General features: G+C 43.3%; 1 protein-coding gene across 4 annotated transcripts in view; it reads left to right on the top strand.

Moving 5' to 3' along the window:
* The window catches only part of DNAI1 (dynein axonemal intermediate chain 1), a 371426-nt gene that overhangs the window by 241993 nt on the left and 107194 nt on the right, over positions 1–22239 (top strand). For all 4 annotated transcript variants that reach the window (XM_075582503.1, XM_075582479.1, XM_075582488.1 and 1 more), the window contains one exon: positions 20185–20370. In XM_075582503.1, the coding sequence (XP_075438618.1) occupies positions 20185–20370 (186 nt within the window). The remainder of the gene's footprint in view (positions 1–20184; positions 20371–22239) is intronic.

The raw sequence follows: 22239 nt of genomic DNA, 5'->3' as shown, positions 1-22239 counted from the left end.
AAAATAACGTATTAACGATGGCATTGCTATCAGTGCAGATTTGTATTTAGTAGTAGATACTGTGGCTGTGCTCTGGCTGCTGCACCACATCATCAGATTTGTATTTAATCAGATCTATGGGTTTGTATAACATACATGTGCCCAGTTTTTCTGCAGTCCATGGATCTTTGCGACGGTTGGTTTTAAATTCCAATTTGTTACAGTCTAGCATCTTTCTCATTGCGATCACATCCTCTGTTAATGTATTTTTCTTCAGGAGAAGATATTACAAACTGGAAGCTTTGCTCCCGTAGGTCAAGTACAATCACATTTCCATAATTGAATATGCATTTCTTAGATTACACGCATGTTAAGAAGTAACAAACTCGGGGGGGAGAGAGAGAGCACAATCAGGTGAGGCATATGGGAGAGAGAGAGAGCGCGCGCACAATCAGGTGAGGCATAGGAGAGAGAGAGCACAATCGGGTGAGACAGGAGAGAGAGCGAGCACAATCATGTGAGGCATAGGAGAGAGAGAGAGCGAGCAGAATCAGGTGAGGCATAGGAGAGAGAGAGAGCGCGAGCACAATCAGGTGAGGCATAGGAGAGAGAGAGTGAGAGAGAGAGAGCACAATCAGGTGAGACAGGAGAGAGAGCGAGCACAATCATGTGAGGCATAAGAGAGCGAGCACAATCAGGTGAGGCATAGGAGAGAGAGAGAGAGCGAGCACAATCAGGTGAGGCATAGGAGAGAGAGAGAGCGAGCACAATCAGGTGAGGCATAGGAGAGAGAGTGAGAGAGAGAGAGCACAATCAGGTGAGGCATAGGAGAGAGAGAGAGCGAGCACAATCAGGTGAGGCATAGGAGAGAGATCGAGCACAATCAGGTGAGGCATAGGAGAGAGAGAGAGAGCGAGCACAATCAGGTGAGGCATAGGAGAGAGAGAGCACAATCAGGTGAGGCATAGGAGAGAGAGAGAGAGAGAGAGATATCGAGCACAATCAGGTGAGGCATAGTAGCGAAAGAGAGAGAATATACTCATTACAACTTGGTACCATCGTGCTGCCTGCAGTTGTGCAGTGTCACAGTCACTGGCTTACTGTGTGTTTATCTTTTGTGCATTCCTCTTGCTGTTGCTGAAAGCCCCTCTGGCAGGACAGGGGTAAATAAAAGCTGGCTTGCTTTAATGCTTGTCATGCTTAACCATATCCTTGTTGCTGCTGGAGTTGCCTGCATTGCTTGGCAGGTAATAGTGTAGTAAGCTGGCACTGCAGTATGAAGCATAGTGGCTGAAATTCTTCCCCTCAATGTGCTGCTGATCCCCATCTAGCTCTCAGCCACCAGTTTCATTGAGATGTCAGTGTTTTCTCCTTGCCCTATTTTCATGGCACGCTTCCACTACTGATCCTGAAACTGCCTGTTTAAAGGGAAGACATATAAAGGTTTACTCTCAGTCCCTTTAGAGCAAGGGTGGCCAACTCCAATCCTCAAGGGCCACCAACCAATCAGGTTTTCATGATATCCCTGCTTCAGCACAGGTGGCTCAGTCTTTGACTGAGCCACTGATTGAGCCACCTGTGCTGAGGCAGGGATATCCTGAAAACCTAACCCCTGAGGACTGGGATTGGTCACCCGTGCTCTAGACGCATGTCCTTGCGATATGACCTTAGAAAGGTGAATACTTAAGAAACCTCCCTTAAGAGTTGCAGTCTGAAGAAAGCAAAGGTTTTAAGTTCTGCCGTTGCTAAAAGAGCACTTGGTACTGTAGTGCCGACGAGTATTCTAAAACAAATCTGGGGCAATCACCAACAAGACCCAGGTACATGCTGGGTACATCCTGGGTACATGCTGCAACATTTCGGTGACATTTCTGCAGACAGACTAATGGCCCATCGGATTAACAGCGGGGGTCCCTGTCAGTCTCATTCAAACTGAATGGGACTGCCAGGGACCCCTGCTGTGTTAACCTGAGGGGCCATTAGTCTCTGCAGAAATGTCACTGGAATGTTTGCAGCATGTACCCAGCATGTAACTGCGTCTTGTTGGTGATAGCCCCAGATTTTCCAAGGCAAGTTTAAGAATACTCGTCGGCGCATCTGTAGGTCAATTGCTAAGCACAATTATGTCAAGAGGGAAGTTTAGAGCAGCAATTCCCCAAAAAACAAACTCAAAGTCATCATGTTGTGCTGATCTATTTCTCACTTCATTATTTGCTAAGTTTTCACCTATTTAGTATTTCCCAGACATCAGCTGTCACCAACCAATATACTGTATGTTGGTTTAGTGAGTATGACTATCAGATGCCATCTTAACCTCACAGGGAGGCACATTTTCAGCAACTGATTATATGTAACCATGTATCTGTCATCATAACTCTGTGCCCAGAACATACTTATAAACGAGAGGTAACGCTCAATGTGTTACTTCCTGGTAAAACATTTTATAAATAAATCTCCAGAATTCAGCTACAGAGGTAGTGGTGGGACTGTTATGAATAGAAGCACAGTATTTTGCAGCGTTAGTTTTTTTTTGGTGAGCAGAGCAGATTGCTGCTTAAGAGCAGCGCTTCATGTTTGGATGTTTCTTCTTTGAACCTTCACTAGTTGTGGGGGGGGGGGGGGGGGCAAATCCATATGGAATGGCTTATGTGACGATACTCGTGGATCAGCTACGGTTTCCTACTCTTGTCTGCGTACGCTGCGGGGCCCCCCAGCTCTCCCCAGCTGCAGGGCCCTCTCACCCCGTCCCCCTGCTGATGCACCCGGCCGGCTCCGGAAGTTGGGCCCATTCAAAAATCGTGCACAACTTCCGGCTCCGCCTGCGGAGCTCCAGCTCCCCTCTGCAGTGGGACTGGTAGCCTCCCCCCAACGGTAACATTCTTAGAGAGAGTGGGGGGATTAAGTGAGAGGAAGGGGAAGGAAGTTAGTGAGAGGAGTTGAGGAGGAATTGAATTAAGTGAGAAAGGAGGGGGGGTTGAGAGGAGGAAGGGGGGATTGAGAGAGGAGGAAGGGGGGATTGAGAGAGGAGGAAGGGGTGATTGAGAGAGGAGGAGGGGGTGATTGAGAGAGGAGGAGGTTGGAGGGATTGAGAGAGGAGGAGGGGGGATTGAGAGAGGAGGAGGGGGGATTGATAGAGGAGGATGAGGTTGGAGGGATTGAGCGAGGAGGAGGGGGTGATTGAGAGAGGAAGAGGTTGGAGGGATTGAGAGAGGAGATGGGGGATGGAGAGAGGAGATGGGGATGGAGAGTGTAGGAATGGGGGGGGGGTTTCAGTGAGAGATGATAATGGGCGGGCAGTAGGACAGTGGTCTGGCTAATATGTGCACCATGTACAAATGTAGTATTAACAATTGAATGATCGCGTGATATAGTCACAAGAACATTCACAGAAGTACATTTAGGGTGCACATCACAATAAACATTTTTAATTTTCTAACATAGCTATAGTGAAAAACCAAGGTGAATAAGTGAAAAATAAAAATAATAATAAAATATAAATTCTAAATAGAATAGAACACATAAATTCTGTCCTCAATAAAGCTGACACACCAGTAGCACGCCATGTTAATTCAAGACATAATGGGGACCCTGGTTGCCTTCAGTTTATAGGGATTGATCGTATCATAAACACTATAAGAGGAGGTGACATTGATCGCAGACTCCTGCAAAGAGAGGCGGAATGGATATATTGTTTAAAAACCTTATATCCATTGGGTCTAAATGAGGGTTTCACATTTACCCCCTTTATTTAGTCAGTTGTCTGCCCCTAGTGATTCTAGTGATTCGCCATGTACATATGTTGTAAAGGATTTATCTGACATCCTATCCATAGTACACATAGTCGGATCCTCTCCCCCCTTTTTAGTTCCTTTGTATATAATGTTAATAATAGCAGTACAAATACTCCCAACACTGTATTAATAGTGTGTTTCAATATATGTATATAGTGTTTTGTAACATGCATTATAAGAGTTGCCTTATCCTATCCAGCGGTGAACCACTTGCTTGACAATGAGTATCCAGTCACAGTATTATACTGTCAACAAAAATTATTGCGGTTTTGTTATATATAGTTTTCTTTATTGATGTATACTGTTATATGCGAATCCTACTCAATTATACCTCTAATAATGTCTAGTAGATATAGTGTCACACCAGTCGGGTATCTGAGGACTTGCGCTGCGATTTACATACACTTTGTTTCTTAATCAAGTGGCAGCAAAAGGTTAATCACATCATCTATTTCACCTGTCCATTGCTATTTAAATGAGGCAGGTCCTTAGTCCCGTCATCCACCTGCCCCTGACGAAGCTCCGCCTGGAGAGAAACGCGTAGGGCGTGGGCACTGTGGCGTGGTGACGTCACGTCACGTTGAGCAGCTGATCCTGAACAACTGGTTACTAGTAGGAGCGCCCCGGCAGCACTGTGTACCGTGTAGGAGCAGAGCAAAGTGACGATTCAGCTAAGTATTATACACAGACTTTGGATTTACCATCGTATGCATAATTGTCTGACACTAGCTACAGGGACTTCCAGTAATTCTTGACAGCGATGTTGGAGCTGTGTTGCTTGGAAGCAAGTAACGTTCATATGATAGTTTAGCAACGAGGGAATCCCCCAACCAACTCGGCGATTTAGCCAGTATCACAGATTGCTTTGATACAGGTTCCATTGTTGTATTGATACTATTATCACTGACTGTCACTAGTTATAGGGACTCCCAGTACTTGTCGAGAGCGATGTTGGAGCTCTGCTACTTGCAAGCAAGTAGCGTTCATATGATAGCTCAGCTGTGAGGGAATCCCCATCTCAAATGTGCATTTCAACCCTGTACACTATCCCTGCTCCCACGGTTTGCCTAATTGCAGTAATACACAGTGCTATACATATTATGTGTGTGTTGACGCTCCTCTAGTTCCTTATATTTGTGACCATACTTTGCTAGGCAGGTCTTGAACTTGATATACATTACATCAGGCAGGAGGTTCACTTAGCGATTAACGCATTATAGTTCGGCACCTAGCGATTTCTGTGCAATTAAATAGCGCTGTTGTTTGGGAAGAATAAGATCAGCTCAACGTGTTTTAAAAATATTTTATTATTATTTTTATTTTTCACTTATTCACCTTAGTTTTTCACTATAGCTATGTTAGAAAATTAAAAATGTTTATTGTGATGTGCACCCTAAATGTACTTCTGTGAATGTTATTGTGACTATATCACGCGATCATCCAATTGTTAATACTATTAACTTCTGTACATAGGTAGCACTCATTTTGTGTTATTTAACACTTGAAAATTACAACTATTGATTATGTTTATTTAAAAGTGAGCGGTGTGAAATACTCTGTGTTGTGTATGTGCAGATGTAGCAAACGTTATTGCACCATTGTCGCATGTTACGTCACTAATTGGCGCGTTGCAATTAGAGAATCGTGCAATTTGGCAACTCGCGGCTCTATTGAATTGTATTGCAGATCACCAGATAACACAGATCGCCCGGTAATTTCTCACATCTGCGGAAACGCAAAATTGCACTCGTGCAATAACGTCTGCATGGTGGCTAGAAAAGTGGATACTCCGTATCACTATACTGTAGAGTTCAGGATCTTTAGGTTACATGGGGCTACTGTATATGGTGTTGTGCATTGGAAACAAGTCCCTGCCTCGTAGCGGGCAGCAGGAAGTACGATGGGGTCTCTGTATTATGCAGAATTGTATTTTTTTACATGCCATGTCTGAGTTCCCTTACAACTATATTTCAGTAATGTAACCAGCTCTACAGATATCCGCACTCTGCACATAAAATGTCATACCTTACCCTTTGGAGAGAGGAAAATGCATCGAACTACACATGGTCCCTGGGCTTGTTTTTTTCTGCTACTGGAGTTATTGACCTTTTTGAGATGGGGAAGACATTCGAGCAGAAAATCAACTGGAAATTAACTAATATCCTTCTGTCTATCAAAAAACAGCCTCCTCCTCCCCCCCCCTCCCGCCCCCCTGTTGACTGAATGGGCAGGTGACTTAAAAACCGTTTGTACTGTATGATGACAGAAAAATAATGAGATCCTTGTTACGCGTATTATATTTTCATCCTTTTCTATGAGTCGCTGCCTAGCTGCTCAGTGACGAATCAAAATGTTAATTACTTATTAACTGTCCTCTTGCTCAGTTTTACAAGTGAGCAATAGCGGCCGAAGGGATCACAGCTGGGCATTTGACAAGTGTAAGGGGTTACCTGTATGTGCCGAAAATAGTTTGAAACCTGTAGGTATAATTGTATTTCTAGAATGCCACCGTTTACACAGCGCTTTACAACATGACACAAGAAGGTAAATAAATTACAAACCATCGTTCCCCGACAGGTAAATGGCGAGGCAGAGCAGGCTTGGTAGAGTGTACTCCTTTATTAGGTAACTGATGTATTAGAGAAGGGGTGGGCAACTCCGGTCCTCAAGGGCCACCAACAGGTCAGGTTTTCAGGATATCCCTGCTTCAGCACAAGTGGCGCAATCAGTGGCTCAGCCACTTGTGCAGAAGCTGGGACTGATTGAGCCACCTGTGCTGAAGCTGGGATATCCTGAAAACCTGACCTGTTGGTGGCCCTTGAGGACAGGAGTTGCCCCCCCCCCCCCCCCCGTGTTAGATGCAATCTGCGCTACTCTGGTTTTGAATTTTCTCAGGCCATGAACACAAGTTGCCGTTGATCTGACGGGTATTGGGAGCTTTTAAAGTAGTAGTCCCCTACAGTTGTTTTTTTAATTAACGTATCAATCCCGTCAGGTTGTTGCAAAGATTCAGTTCCCCTACCGTGCAATTCTCACTTACTTATTTTTGACACAATATAAGTATGTTTTACATGTGTCCAGGTCCATTGAAAGGATTAGTTCCTCCTCGTTTTACAGGGCCGGGACCATGGGGGTCCCCCTGAGACAAACACCCCTATTTCCATCTCCGGTGACCCCCAGGTACCAGAGATACACTTACCTGTGACGTTTCCGGATTTGAATCTCCCTCAGGGGAAACAAAATGGCTGCCAAATCTCTGCCCAATAGGAAGGTGCACCCTCATCCACTGTGGCTGCCTTTGGACGGCCATTTAAATTCCCTTGAAAAGCCAGGAAGTAAGACGGTAACTTCACCAATAAGTGTCTGGGGAACGGGATGGTCGCCGGTGCGGTTCTGGAGGATCCCCGGGAGACATCCTGGAAAAATCTGGAAGTTCGTTAGGGTGGATTCCTCCTTTAACTCGAATGTTAACTGGCAATTGTTATTCTTAATATCTATATATTAGTTATGCTGCAATGGGGCGGCCAACTCCAGTCCTCAAGGGCCACCAACAAACAGGTCAGGGTTTTGACTGAGCCACTGCTTGAGCCACCTGTACTGAAGCAGGGATGTCCTAAAAACCTGACCTGTTGGTGGCCCTTGAGGACTGGAGTTGGCCACTCCTAATACTTAAAATACATAGCGTGTAGTGTATTGGCTACTTGGAATATGTGGTCCCTACGAATAAGGGCTCACTGAATGTACAATAGCTACTGCCAATAGCAAATTGGTATGCTGATAAGACATGTAATATGTCCAAATTAGCATATACCAATGTATTATAGATAATTGGTGGGTGAATAATCACTGATAGGGGGATATGGGATCCCATTGGGTGATGGTGTAAATGAACTCCATAAGCTAGCTTTTAGTAGGATAGCTATGTACTGTTTGTAAATCGCACATTTCTAAGATAGCCAAGAATGTGTTAATACACGTGTGTAATTGCTGCTCACTTCAGCAGCAAAATCAATGGGAAAAGTAGCCAACCAGGTGAGTCAACTACTTGCTGGTGGTAAATCCCCCCATACATGGGTGCTAAATCCCCCCATACATGGGTGCTAAATCCCCCCATACATGGGTGCTAAATCCCCCCATACATGGGTGCTAAATCCCCCCATACATGGGAGCTAAATCCCCCCATACATGGGTGCTAAATCCCCCCATACATGGGAGCTAAATCCCCCCACACATGGGTGCTAAATCCCCCCATACATGGGTGCTAAATCCCCCCATACATGGGAGCTAAATCCCCCCATACATGGGAGCTAAATCCCCCCATACATGGGAGCTAAATCCCCCCCATACATGGGTGCTAAATCCCCCCATACATGGGTGCTAAATCCCCCCATACATGGGTGCTAAATCCCCCCCATACATGGGTGCTAAATCCCCCCATACATGGGAGCTAAATCCCCCCATACATGGGTGCTAAATCCCCCCATACATGGGAGCTAAATCCCCCCATACATGGGTGCTAAATCCCCCCATACATGGGAGCTAAATCCCCCCATACATGGGTGCTAAATCCCCCCATACACCCCCATACATGGGTGCTAAATCCCATGAAGAAATAGAAATACAGTACAGTAGCATTCATTGCACTTGTTTGATTATTCCCTATACCCAATCCTACAGGGCTATGTATTTTAGGTTTTATATAACTGATTATTGTTTTTCCAATAAAAATGTGTTATTTTGATTAATTAGTGGAGTTCAGTGCGTCGTATGGGATCTTTCTCGCTTTATACAATTGTATCTTATCCCAGATAGCACCACTCTTTTAGTAAATTGGCAGCTGAGCAGGACCATTTTCCACCCTCTCTGCCCTTCCCTGAACAATTAAACACTCCTAATATTGGCATAATTATTAATCAAGGACTACAAAGATAAACAATCTCCCTTCACGTACAGTGCAACAGTATACAAACTGTTATCACAAAAGAAAATATGTTAAGATAGTATTAATACTCAAACATTTAGCTGCTGTGAAGGTATCCAGGTTCAAAAAAGGACAAATGAACAAATAGTTATAGTTCTGCTTTGAATAAAACTAGTGTCAATCACCTAACTTTAAGGGGGCAATCCGTGCAATGTTCCTTTAAATAAATCAGTAGTATTGGATAATACTGCCTTTTTTTATTCTACTCTTAATGTCATTTTTCATGAGTTTTAATACTCTGAGCATCCTTTGATTTCTATAGCAGGCTTTAGCTCACCTCCCCAGCAGTGCAAGATCGTTGTAACACTTTTCTGTTGATAATTTATTGCCAATATCCCCAGCAGTTTCAGCTGCAAACTGTAATAATAAATAATGTTACCTTTGTAATATAAGGATACATTGTAGCTGTTGAGTTACACTGACTGAAGGATTGATTTGAAACTGAAAGGCAGATTTAGTGAACCCTGGGAAGCAGGATTTTGCTGATCGATCACAGGAGAAAGAATCGATCGGCAGCTTAGGTAATTAGTTTTCAATTAAGATCCCCTTATTCCACATGCAGATGTCAGGTATTTTTATGCACAGAGCGCAAAGAAAATGATCATTGAATTATATTCTCCACTGATAAATTATTTATGCAAAAATGTGACTAAGCCCATTATTTGGGGCCCAGTTCTGGATTGGATATTAAAACCTTTACGTAGTGTTTCTATATCTAATATAACACGCAAATCACCCGGAGACTTTCACTATATTAATATAAGGTCTTTGCCAGCTAAGTGAATTTATGCCGGAGTTCAAGTGTGAGGGAAGTTTCACACCTTCTAAAAACAGTCCCGCAAGTCAACTACTATGGTGTCCATACGGTACGTGGCTTCCCCAGTATTTATATTAATATCAGCATTCCTCTACAAAAAAACTACTGCATAACCGTGATTTAAAAAGGGAATTGTAATAAATAAGTAATTGGTAAGAAAGCTAGTCTCCTTTTTTTGGCTGGGTGTATGACTGCAGCATTTGTTACACAATGTGTCAGTTATGAAACCTTCCCTTGAGAATAAAACCACCATCTCCCCCCACCCCCGGGCCTTAATATGGCTCATCCAAATAACCATATGCTCTTCCTGCTCTAAAAATAGGGCTTGCCACCAGGACTGCGTATACAGCGACCAATAGAAGATTGGAAGGGGGAGTATAGCGCCTGCCCATCTTCCAGTCGCTTCGCAGTGTAACTGGCCTCTCCTTGCCCCTCTCCAATGTAGAACCCGACAATTACACTGCATTGGTTTGTTTGACGTCCCTGGGTGATAGCTGCTGACAGACAGTGTCTGGGGCATACAACCACAGTCTGTTTATTGCTAAATCTCTCCTCTCACCCGTGGATGCGAAACAGTCACTGGGTTTTTTTCTCCAGACCAATGTATTTTAGTTCAGCAGAGCAGGAGCAAACTTACTCTGTACAAAGACTCTTAGCCAGCTGTGAAATATGTTTTTTGTTTTGTTTGTTTTTTAACCCTGTCACTACCGGAAGGACATTGCTTTTCAATGGGTTTTGCGGCATTAGGTACAATGAGCATCAGGACATATAGCAGGAGTCATTTATCTCATAGGACATCTTGGAAGGCTTTTCATTTTGTATTCTTCATACCTGCAGCACTCCCACTAGCATTAGGAAATGGAAAAGTACTTTATCTAATGGGAACATGTATAATAATAATGATAAATATACTGAATACACACAATTACTGCAGCACTGCTGTAAATTATTGTACTTTATCAATAAAATAATAATATTAGAGGGTGTATAAACGTGAACGGCTGGTCTAGTGTGTATCTGACTGACTGCAGACTTACCCTCCACGGGTAACTACCCTGCAATGTTATTACACTATTAAAAAGGCGAATAAGGTATGCAAATCACCCTGAAGCCGTGTAATTTAACCCCTAGCTAGAAGGGGTTAAAAAAGGAACTGTCTTGTACCCCAAAACTAAAACGTGACCAGCTTAATTCTTCAGAATATTGAAACAAACTGATAACCATATACAGTTGTGTGAAAAAGAAAGTACACCCTCTTTGAATTCCATGGTTTTGCATATCAGTACATAATAACAATCCTCTGTTCCTTAGCAGGTCTTAAAATTAGGTAAATACAGCTTCAGATGAACAACAACACATGACATATTACACCGTGTCATGATTTATTTAACAAAAATAAAGCCAAAATGGAGAAGCCATGCGTTAAAACTAAGTATTCCTTATGATTCAATAGCTTGTAGAACCACCTTTAGCAGCAATAACTTGAAGTAATCGTTTTCTGTATGACTTTATCAGTCTCTCACATCGTTGTGGAGGAATTTTGGCCCACTGTTCTTTACAACGTTGCTTCAGTTCATTGAGGTTTCTTGGCATTTGTTTATGCACAGCTTTCTTAAGGTCCAGCCACAGCATTTCAATCGGGTTGAGGTCTGGACTTTGACTGGGCCATTGCATTACCTTGATTCTTTTCTTTTTCAGCCATTCTGTTGTAGATTTGCTTGTGTGCTTGGGATCATTGTCCTGTTTCATGACCCAATTTCGGCCAAGCTTTAGCTGTCAGACAGATGGCCTCACATTTGACTCTAGAATACTTTGGTATATAGAGATGGTCGACTCAATGTCTGCAAGGTTCCCAGGTCCTGTGGCTGCAAAACAAGCCCAAATCATCACGCCTCCACCACCGTGCTGGACAGTTTGTATGAGGTGTTTGTGCTGATATGTTGTGTTTGGTTTTCGCCAAATGTGGCGCTGTGCATTATGGCCAAACATCTCCACTTTGGTCTTGTCTGTCCAAAGGACATTGTTCCAGAAGTCGTGTGGTTTGTTCAGATGCAACTTTGCAAACCTAAGCCATGCTGCCATGTTCTTTATAGAGAGAAGAGGCTTTCTCCTGGCAACCCTTCCAAACAAGACACAATTGTTCAGTGTTTTTCTAATTGTACTGTCATGAACTTTAACATTTAACATGCTAACTGAGGCCTGTAGAGTCTGAGATGTAACTCTTGGGCATTTTGCAATTTCTCTGAGCATTGCATCGTCTGACCTTGGGGTGAATTTGCTGGGACTTCCACTCCTGGGAAGATTGGCAATTGTCTTGAATGTTTTCCACTTTTGAATAATCTTTCTCACTGTAGAATGATGAACTTTAAATTATTTGGAAATGGCCTTATAACCCTTCCCAGATTGATGAGCAGCAACAATTGCTTCTTTAAGATCATTGCTGATGTCTTTCCTCCTTGGCATTGTGTTAACACACACCTGAATGCTCTGGATTTACTTGTTTTGCAATCTTGTAGGGGCCTATAAATCTGGGCCCGAGCTTCACGGAAGAAATCTTCAGATGGATGTTCCTGGCAGATAGCCAAACGTGGTCTCCAACCTGGAACTGCAGAGCTGGCCGCCGACACTTATTCACATGATCCTTTTGCTGAAGGGAGGCTTTATTTAGGTTGGCATGAATCCTCTTCCACAGATACTGTAGCTCCTGGACCTTTTCATCCTCCGAAGGAACTCCATTACCGAAAGACGGGTGCTGGGAGAGCCGAAAAATGGAACCCACAAGGCAGAGTCTGTGGTACCTTTGTTTGTGCACAGACAGCAACATTCTATGAAATCCCAGGTCTTCCTAACTCCCGAGTGAATAGTCAGCTTGGATTGATGGCCCCACTGCAAGACCTTACTATGAATGACCCAGAGACTACAGGTTTTGGCCATGTATCTCCGTGCTACGGGTTTACCTCGTAGATCTCCGGGTGGTGGCAGCGTCTCTCGGCAGTTCTCCCTGCAAATCAAGTCAACATGGTGCTGCGTTGCCATGACAACGAGATGCTCTGTGGCCACGTTGCTATGACAAAAGTCCTTCATAGGTGGCATCTTACTCCTCATAAACTCCATCTAATGTCCATGAACTATACACTGGATTGTTCGAGAGGGTGTTGAAAGTGAGGCACATTTATCCACACTTGGTGGACCTACCCCAAGATATAAGCCCTATGGAAAAAGATAAGAGCATTAATAAAGAGTATGATAGGCGTGGCCATCCCACTGGACCCCTGGGTATATCTATTATTTAGACCCATAGAAAACCTTGACAGATAAAGAGAATAACAATGCATATACTCTCCGCAACAAAACGTGTTATAGCCTGGAATTGGCCACACAAAAAAAGAGTCGTCATTGCCCCCGCCCCCCCCCCCCCCTCCCCTGAAACAAGTGGAAAACAAAATCTGGGACATAATGTTAATGGAAGAGCTAACGAGTATGATTTAAAGATACCCGCTTCCACAGAATCTGGGAACCGTGGGTAGCCCACAACGATGGGAAAGTGAACCTAGGAGCAACTCCACAAAGCAGGCAATCCCTATCCCGCTAAAAAAAGGGAAGGTTAGGAATGAAAGTGAGAGAGGAGGAGGACATGGCTCAATTTATCCACAAAACGAAAAAACGGTTGTGTGGTCTGGATTGTCTGTGTAAGGAAACCCGAGTGTACTTGTAAATGTGTACCCCCCCCCCCCTCTTTCTTTTTGTATCCCCAAATTATTTTTTGATGTAAAACTTAAAAAAAAAATCTAATAAAAAAGAAGTGACTGTGCTTTATTCCCTTCAGTTATGGATGGCTTGTACGTGGTTTTTTTGCAGTTTTACAGACTACTTATAATGTATACAGTACAGTATGTTAGGAGGATTTATGGTTATTCCTATACTTGTTGGAATTCGCACATACAGTATCCGTATGTCACTTTCCAGGAAAATAAGACACCCTGATGTGTAAGAATTCCTGGAACGTGACACTTTGAAGTCCTATGAAGGATAGTTCTGTTGTTTAAGGACGACCGCTTATTCTTTGGATGAAAAGCAGTTATTAAACGCAGCCTCCAACATATGATCGTGTTACTGAAAGCAATACAGATGGGAAGTTCCCCTGGCCAACTGTAATACTGTAATACTGTAATATACTCATACTTCTGAATTAATAGAAATAGTGACAAAGTATAAATGTCAAGTTCCAGCTCTTGTCTCTGAAGGGGATAGCGACCCTGTAACCCAGGGGTTCTCAACACCAGTCTTCAAGATCCCCCTAACAGGTCAGTGTTTCAGGAAATCCCTGCTTCAGCACAAGTGGCTCAACCAGTCCCTACTTCAGCATAGGTGGCTCAATCAGCGGCTCAGTCTTTGACTTTGAAGCAGGGATTTCCGGAAAACCTTAAATGTTGGGAGGAGGAGGGGTGTCTTGAGGATTGGAGTTTAGAACCCGTGCTGTAACCCACAGGGAATAGTACTAAACTCAGACAGGAAAGCCTGAACATTTATTTTTCTGGTTTAGTTTGCATTGCTTTTGCATACTGTGCAGAAAGAAAGAAAGCGCAGGCCTCTCACTGCGTAGTAAGTTGATAAAAATATATTGGTAAAATAAGGTGGTAAGATATTAGAGTAATGTCTATTTCCCCCAAATCTATGTCTCCCTGGTAATACCTCTGTACTCGTCCCTTACATCGGTATTCTCAGTTCTTGCATTATATGCGTAGGAAAACAAACAGGCGTGGTTCATGCAGATATAGATACACTCACTGTACACAAAGGATAAATCACCACCATAGTAAATGAAATGCAACCGTAGCTTTTTTTAGGACTCTGCATCGTTTCAATGAGGGTTATTCAATAAACTGAGACAGTGCCGACTGGGGCAGTGCCACATGGAATAACCTTCAATGTCTATGTGGTCAGTTTAAGGTACACAGTCCATTATAAGCACAGAAAGCGTATCAGAAAAAGCCGTTGGACTCAGACTAATACAGGCTTTCTATTTGGAGCCCTTTTAGACAGAGGTTAAAACCCCGTCACCGCCTATATAGTACATTGTAAGTGTAGCCCTGGTAAGAAATGGGGCTATAGTCCTATCCTCCTCCTGGTATAATCCCTGCTAAGGGCAGGTTGCCAGGAGTTATCATGGGTTTCCCCCAGTTCAAGCACTTGCCCTGAATGGGGTAGGTCATCTGACCCTGTGTCCAATCAAGAGACACTACCTCTCACTTCAATTAGTTTAGTTTGGTCCTGCATTGCACTGCATTTCTATACCTCTTCCAGTCCCATCACAGCAAGCCAGGCGGAACGATGTATTCTATGGTATTTATGCATATCTTTATTTATATAGCGCCATCCAGGTACAGAACATACAATGGCGAGAAAAAGTTTGTGTCACATATTTCAAACCTAAAATGTTATTAGATCATAATCTACGTCCTAATAATAGGTGAAGATAACCTGATCCAACAAATGACACAACACATGTTCAACATTTATTCAACCACAAATGATTCAACATTCAATATCCATGTGTGAGAAAGTATGTGAGCCTTTAGATTCAGTACCTGGTGGCGCCACCATGAGGAGCAATGACTTCAATTAAGTGTTTCCTGTAATTGCTGGTCAGTCTCATCGGTTTTGAGGCATTTTGACCCATTCCTCCTTACAGAACTGCTTCAACTCAGTGACATTTGAGGGCTTCCTTGCATAGACCGCTTGCTTCAGGTTCTGCCACAACATTTCGATGGGGTTTAGGTCTGAACTTTGACTTGGCTATTCTAAAAACGCCATTCTTTTGTAGATCTGCTTATATGTTTAGGATCACTGTTTTGCTGTATGATCCACTTTAATTTCAGCTTCAGCTCATGGACGGATGGCCTGAGATTCTCCTCAAGAATCTTCTGATACAAAGGAGAATTCATGATTGTGTCAATGATGGCAAGCCTTCCCGGTCCTGAGGCAGCAAACCATCACACTTCCACCACCATACTTGAAGTTGGGATGAGATTCTTCTGTTTGAACGCAGTGTTTTGTTTTTGCCCAACATAACGTTTCTTATTGAGGCCAAAAAGTTCTACCTTTGACTTGTCTGTCCAGGCAACATTGTTCCAGAAGACTTGTGCTCTTTGACAAACTTCAGACAGGCAGCAATAATCTTTTTAGAGAGCAGTGGTGTCCTCTTGGCTATCCTTCCATGAAACACCATTCTTGTTCAGTTTTTTTCTGATAGTTGAAACATGAACACTCGCATTAGCTATGGCGAGAGTGGTCTGCAGATCCTTGGATGTTACTCTGGGGTTCTTTGTGACTTCCTGGATGATTTGCTGGTTTGTTCTTGGAGAGATTTTGGTAGGATGACTACTCCTGTGTAGAGTGACTATGATCGTGATCTTTCTCCATTTGTAGACTCTGTCTGACAGTGAATTTGTGGAGCCCCAAATCCTTATCTTTTGTTTTGTAACCCTTGATGAGTATCAATAACTTCTTTTCTGAGGCCCTCTGTGATTTCTTTTGATCGTGGCATGATGTGCTTTCACACACCTGTATGGTGAAGACCAAACTCACGAAGTTTCTGATCTTTATATAGGATGGGGCCTCCAAAACTCAACCCTAAATATCTACCTACAGTACTTATTCTAACACCTGATTCTAATTAGCTATTTAATTTAGCTGATAAAACTAGGGTTTCACTTACTTTTGCACATACCCTGACTCTTAATTACTCATTGTTTGTCTAATTCAGGGGTGTGCAAACTGGGGGGGCGTGGGATTTTTCTGAGGGGGGTGTGGTGGTTGCAGAGGCCCCACGCTCTTCCCCGAGATATTTAAATGAAATGTCAGGAGATTGCACGAGGCCTCTGCAACCTCAACCTACCTGGATTCAGCCGGCTTCTGGAAACGTCACCATGACAACACGGCATCATGTGACGTGACGCGTCATCACGGTAACGCGCATCAAATGTATGTATTTGTTTTACGCTGTGCCCAGGACATACTTGAAAACGAGAGGTAACTCTCAATGTATTACTTCCTGGTAAAATATTTTATAAATAAATAAATAAATGACACTGCGGGTTACGTGACGTGATGTCACGTGACCCTCGGCGTCATTTGACGCTGGGTCACTCGAGAGGGGGGGCGCGAGCGCTGGGGCCAGCACACAGGGGGAGCACAGCAAAAAAACTTTGCGCAACCCTGGTCTAATTCATACGTCATTTTGTTCAAAAGACATGGAATTGGTTAATATAAACCCTTTTTGATATTGAAGAAAACACGGGTTTTGATTCAAGAAGGTTATCATGGGGAAACTATTGAATCTCCTTAATAATGATTGGGGTTCACACATTTTTTCTCACCACTGTTGCATTTCACAGCAGTAACACGTGACATAATAATATAACACATAATGGGAATAAGTGCTTCAGACATAAAAGTAACATTAGGAAAAGGAGTCCCTGCCCTGAAGAGCTAACAATCTAGATGTGGGCATATGTCTGTCACCTATCTAGAAATGGTGGGTGACTTATCATATCACAATAAAGACATTTCAAGAACAAACATATTCTTAAACAATGATCTGTGCACCAAATAATACTTTCATTCAACAAGCTTTTCTTCTTTACCCTTAGTTAGTGGAAGTGTAAATTATTCTCCTCTGCTGTCATTTTCAATGTTTTTATGCTCAGTAATTTGAATTTACGGGATTACAATGAGCAGTTTTGCAATTCATTGTGCAAGCACAATGTATAAGGCACAAACAGTACAATCACAGGAAGTCCGGGCAAAGTGGAAATACAAATACAGTTGTATTATTTAGTAGGCAATGATTAGGCCACAAGGTAATATGCGGCAAAGCTGTTTCCCAGCACTGGAGAAGAGTTCAGCTCCATTCAAATGAATGAGACCAAAATATCTCTCACTATGTGCAAGCTTCAAAGAATATTTAATAGGTGCCTCAGTCTTGTGAATCGCCAATTCCTTCCTAGCTTATTCCAAGCTTTTCCAAGTAATATAACAAGTTTGTATAAATCTAGCACACATACGTCCTTCTAGTTGTACTGATTGAAAAACACAATTGTTCCCATGTCTGGTTATTTCATCACTTGCTTCCCTATATATGCAAAGTGGCGTTCTCACCATTTGCCAATATATAGCATATTGTGGCAGCATTACAAAACATTTCGATTGCGGTGTGTTTCTATTTGGAGAATGCAAGTGATAGTGTGAATTACATGTTCTGCATGGAATATAAAGATAATGTTTTCATACCCAATAGCTTGATTTTTTTAATAAAACAAAAAAACTGGTGGGACGGGGGCTGACGTGACGTGTGGTTAGGTGTTTTGGAGGTGCATTATATTCATTGCAGAGCCTGAGTTAGCCGAGATTCAGACTGCTAAGGCAGGGATGCGCAAACTGGGGGGCACCAGATTTTTTTTGGGGGGGGCGCGGCGCTTACAGAGCCCCCTCTCTCTTCCCCAATGCATTTAAATTAAAACGGCGCATGGCTTCTGTAATTTCCCTTACCTTGACTCAGACAACTTCGAGTGACACATCGCCATGGCAATGCAGCATCAAGTGATGCCGTGGGGTCACGTGACGTGACATCACGACTCCGCTGTGTCATTTGATGTGCCACTGTACCAGGTCTGCGCCAATGTACCAGGTCTGCGCCAAAACCATTGATGCTTGAGACAAAGTTTGGGGGGGCGCGAACGATGGGGGAGAGCATGCAGGAGAACGCAGGACAAAAAGTGTGCGCACCCCTGTGCTAGGGCATGATACACTAGCTATTGTACATCTTTACTTCATGATATTACATGGGGAGAAGGGGGATACTCTGTAATGCTACCTTCATTTATTGATTACTTATTACTTTAAAAACCATTTACACTTTGTTTATTCTTTTATATAGCACTGACATTATGATTAAAGGTTTACAAAATGAGACACGACGTTTGCTGAAAGCTGTGTGTCCCATAGCTGCCCTGGTAACTGGCTTTTTTATGACCGCTCTTCGATATGTTAGAATCTCTTGTTCTCTGAATACCCTCTTATACCCTGGTGATTCTTTTGAAGTACTGGAAAGTCTCTGTCCTCTACCATTATTACCATAGTTTTTCACTCAACAAAACTCTTGTATTATCCCTTTCTTCTATCACCGAAAAATGATGTCATCAGACGGGTTTGCATCTCACGGCCCTTCATATTTTTTAAGTGAAACTTCTTTGCTGGCAGCTACCTACAAAGGTTTCACTTGGACAAATCTGCTTCTTGGTGACGGAAGTGTTTAACAGAAGTGACGTCTTCCTCCCCGCGCAAGCGCAGAAGCAGGTAGCACCTTCCTCTCTGCGCATGCGCGGAAGCCACTAACAACTTTCTTCCCTGCGCATGTGCAGAAGAGTCCGGCACCCCAGCTTACACTCAGAGGTGTCCGGCTCCGCCAGCGCATGCGCAGAGGCAGCCAATACCCCCAGTGCATGCGCAGAGTCGGCGTGCGTGCGCAGAGGCAGCCATCTCCACCTGTGCATGCGCAGAGGCATACACACACACACACACATCTCTGCTGCGTGTGTGCACAGAGCAATACAGAGAGAGATCAGGAGAAAGAAAAGACAGAGGGACCAAGAAAATACAGTTTTATGGGAGAAAAGATTGGCCAAGTGGTAATGGCATCAGTCAGAATCCTTCTGTAATAATACTCACCCCTTTGCATGTCAGACAGAACATAGTTGGAAAGAAAGCTCTTTGGGGCACAAGATTAAAAATGTGCATGAAAAATGCTATGTACAACACTGTGTGTGGCTGCAATACCAGAATATCAGAGGGTGACGTCAGCTCCTGCTCGGAGCAGACCAATATCTCTACACTGCACCTACAGTTCGTGCCATATCCTGGCGTTAGAGTTAAGTTTGTGTGTGATTTCTAAACGGGTCCCAGTTTCACAGACATATTAAAAGTTTTAATTGACAACAAAAAAAATTAAGTTTTATTTGTGAAGCGTAGTCTCAGCTCAGTAAAGCTTCCAGCCACAACACACGGAGTAAAGTTTTATGCACACCTTTCTAAGGGGAAACTAATGAAACTGAATGGGGTTTCCACTGTGCTTCCATTTAGAAGATGTGGCTGTTCTTGAACTGAAACAATGGATCTCCCCATGAATAAAGCCATTAAATCTTGGTCCGGACTTTGCTTTATCTTGGAAATAAGCACAACAACTTTGATTCGAAACAGAAAATTGCAGTAATCCCAATGAATTGATTAAAATTAGAGCAAATCTGCACAGAAATCCATGACATTTATGAAGATGGACAAAAAAAATAAACCAGGGTGTGTGCCGAGCACGCACGTTCCAAGTGAAGCTTCTCTGTGTTTTGTCACTGATATTGTATTTTGATTTTGATGATTTTGATTGAATTAAAAACTTTTGAGCGTATAATTACAATTTCAGTGACAAAACACAAAGAAGTTTCACTTAAAATGCGAGTGCTCGCCACACACACCCTTTTTTTCTTCTTTGTTTATTCCCTCTGGCCAGCCTCTAACTATTGCTTAATGAAAACATTTCTCTTTTTGTCTTACTTTTCTTGCAGGTCCATGTGTTCGACCTGTTCATCAATAAGTATGAAGCTATCTGCCAACAGGCTGTTGTAGCCAAAAAGAAAACGAAACTAACCCATATTGAGTTCAATCCTATCTACCCGATCATCATCGTTGGAGATGACCGTGGGCATGTCACCAGCTTGAAGCTATCGCCTAACCTGCGCAAAATGCCAAAGGTAAGCCGCCCTCACGGCTACAGCAGTCACAGAAGCTTACAGACTGCACAATAGAGTCAACGCTGATTCCAAGTTGGGCTACAGAGCAGGGGAGCGCAAACTTTTGCTGCTGTGCCCCCCTGCCTTGCCTCCTCTGGTGCTAGCGCCCTCCCCCCCTAACTTTGATGCAGCGTCAAATGACCCCACGTCACGTGACCCACAGCATAATTTGACGGAATGTGACGTGTGACATCACATGACTCCGCTGCGTCATTTGACGCCGCATTGCCATGGAGACGAGTCATGGAGTCAAAGTATGTTGAGGTTGCAGAGGCCTCACACGTCCCCCAGCATTTCATTTAGATGCGTTGGGGAAGAGCGCGGGGCCTCTGCGAACGCCGCGCCCCCCAAAAAAAATCTCTCGCCCCCCACTTTGGGCACCCCTGCTATAGAGAATGGTGCAAATAATGCGTACAGATGTAGCAAGACTTACTCGGCTCCACGGACAAACAAGGAAAAGTCTGTGTGCCCCGGGACAGTGTGCGCTGCGATGCAGTGGCAGGTGGAGGGCCAAGCTTCTGATTGGGACCCCCTCCAGCGTTAACCTTCGGGGCCGTGACTGCGCATGGCATTGAGGCTCGCTACATCTGTATGTTCATTGAATTGTTATTACTCATTAATAGAAGTTTGTGGAACAATTTAGAATTACTAGAGATTCCCAGATTGCAATTTTGTTTTCTCATTAATACAGGCCACTAAGGGAATTTTCTCTGAGAAATGCATACATTATTTGTCTGCATCCTATTATTTGTATCTATTAAATTAGTTGTATTATATTAGATTCAATAGTATGGATATATTATGTTCTGTAAAATAATCCCAATCTCTGAGTATTCCTAATATTTGAAACTAAATTCATCATGTGTGCTTTTATTAAGCCCCAAAAAGTGATGAAGCCGGGCAAGTTTAGAGACCAATTGGCTCTGGCAAGGACAGCCTGCACTTGTATGATGTTGAAGAGCTCAATCCCTTTCTTGCAAACTGGAAATTGACATGGAGCATTTATCAGAAGAAATGCAGGGGGAAAGCATAATTGGAAGCACTTTGTTTTTTCATTCACATTCCCTGTCACTTCCAAGCATCTTCTGTTTCACTTGTTTGTGCATTTAGGGACACATTTATCACAGAGATAATGGTTTCTTTTCAAATTGAGATGAGGTAAGAGGGGGCCTGTCTGATGCTTGGGCAGAAACCCAGCACACATGTCCCAAAGGTGACCTTTACAAGTCCGGAGCGTTGTACCATGCAAAATACTAAAGAACAGCTGGTGCTAAAATACAACTATCCCGTGAGTTGTATTTTTCTCCTCTTCAATCAAAACATAGAAGTCAATAGGAACCGTTGCTTCAAAGGTTAATTGTATCTTTGTAATCAATTAAAGCATCCCATGCAACAATTCCAGTGAGTATTAAGTAGTTGATCAGCATCCCATAGCAAGGGTTGAGGAACTAGTACCTACAGATGCAGCGGCCGTTATTGAAACAAATCATGCGGTGTATACCTCGGAATACCCATGTCATGGCGCGGGATTTCTTCCAACCGTACCTCCTTAAGACGCGAGTGCGGCGACTGCAGAAAATGGCATTTTAGTGTTTTGTCTTTTAAACACCTGAAAGTGACACAGTAGCACAGTACTGTACACATTACAATTCATTCATTTCATTGCAATTAATTGCACACAATCCATGAAATTCAAACAAAGCAACCGTGATAAACACGTGTGCCTGGGGCGATTGGCGACGTTCGTGCCATGTGGAGTACAGCAGCGCACACGAAAATGGCTCTGCGATTTGTTTCAATAACGGCCGCTGCATCTGTAGTACTAACTAG

This window comes from Ascaphus truei, chromosome 1 (assembly GCF_040206685.1).
Source record: "Ascaphus truei isolate aAscTru1 chromosome 1, aAscTru1.hap1, whole genome shotgun sequence".
Taxonomy (NCBI): Eukaryota; Metazoa; Chordata; class Amphibia; order Anura; family Ascaphidae; genus Ascaphus; species Ascaphus truei.
This window is presented reverse-complemented; position numbering and strand designations above follow the sequence as displayed.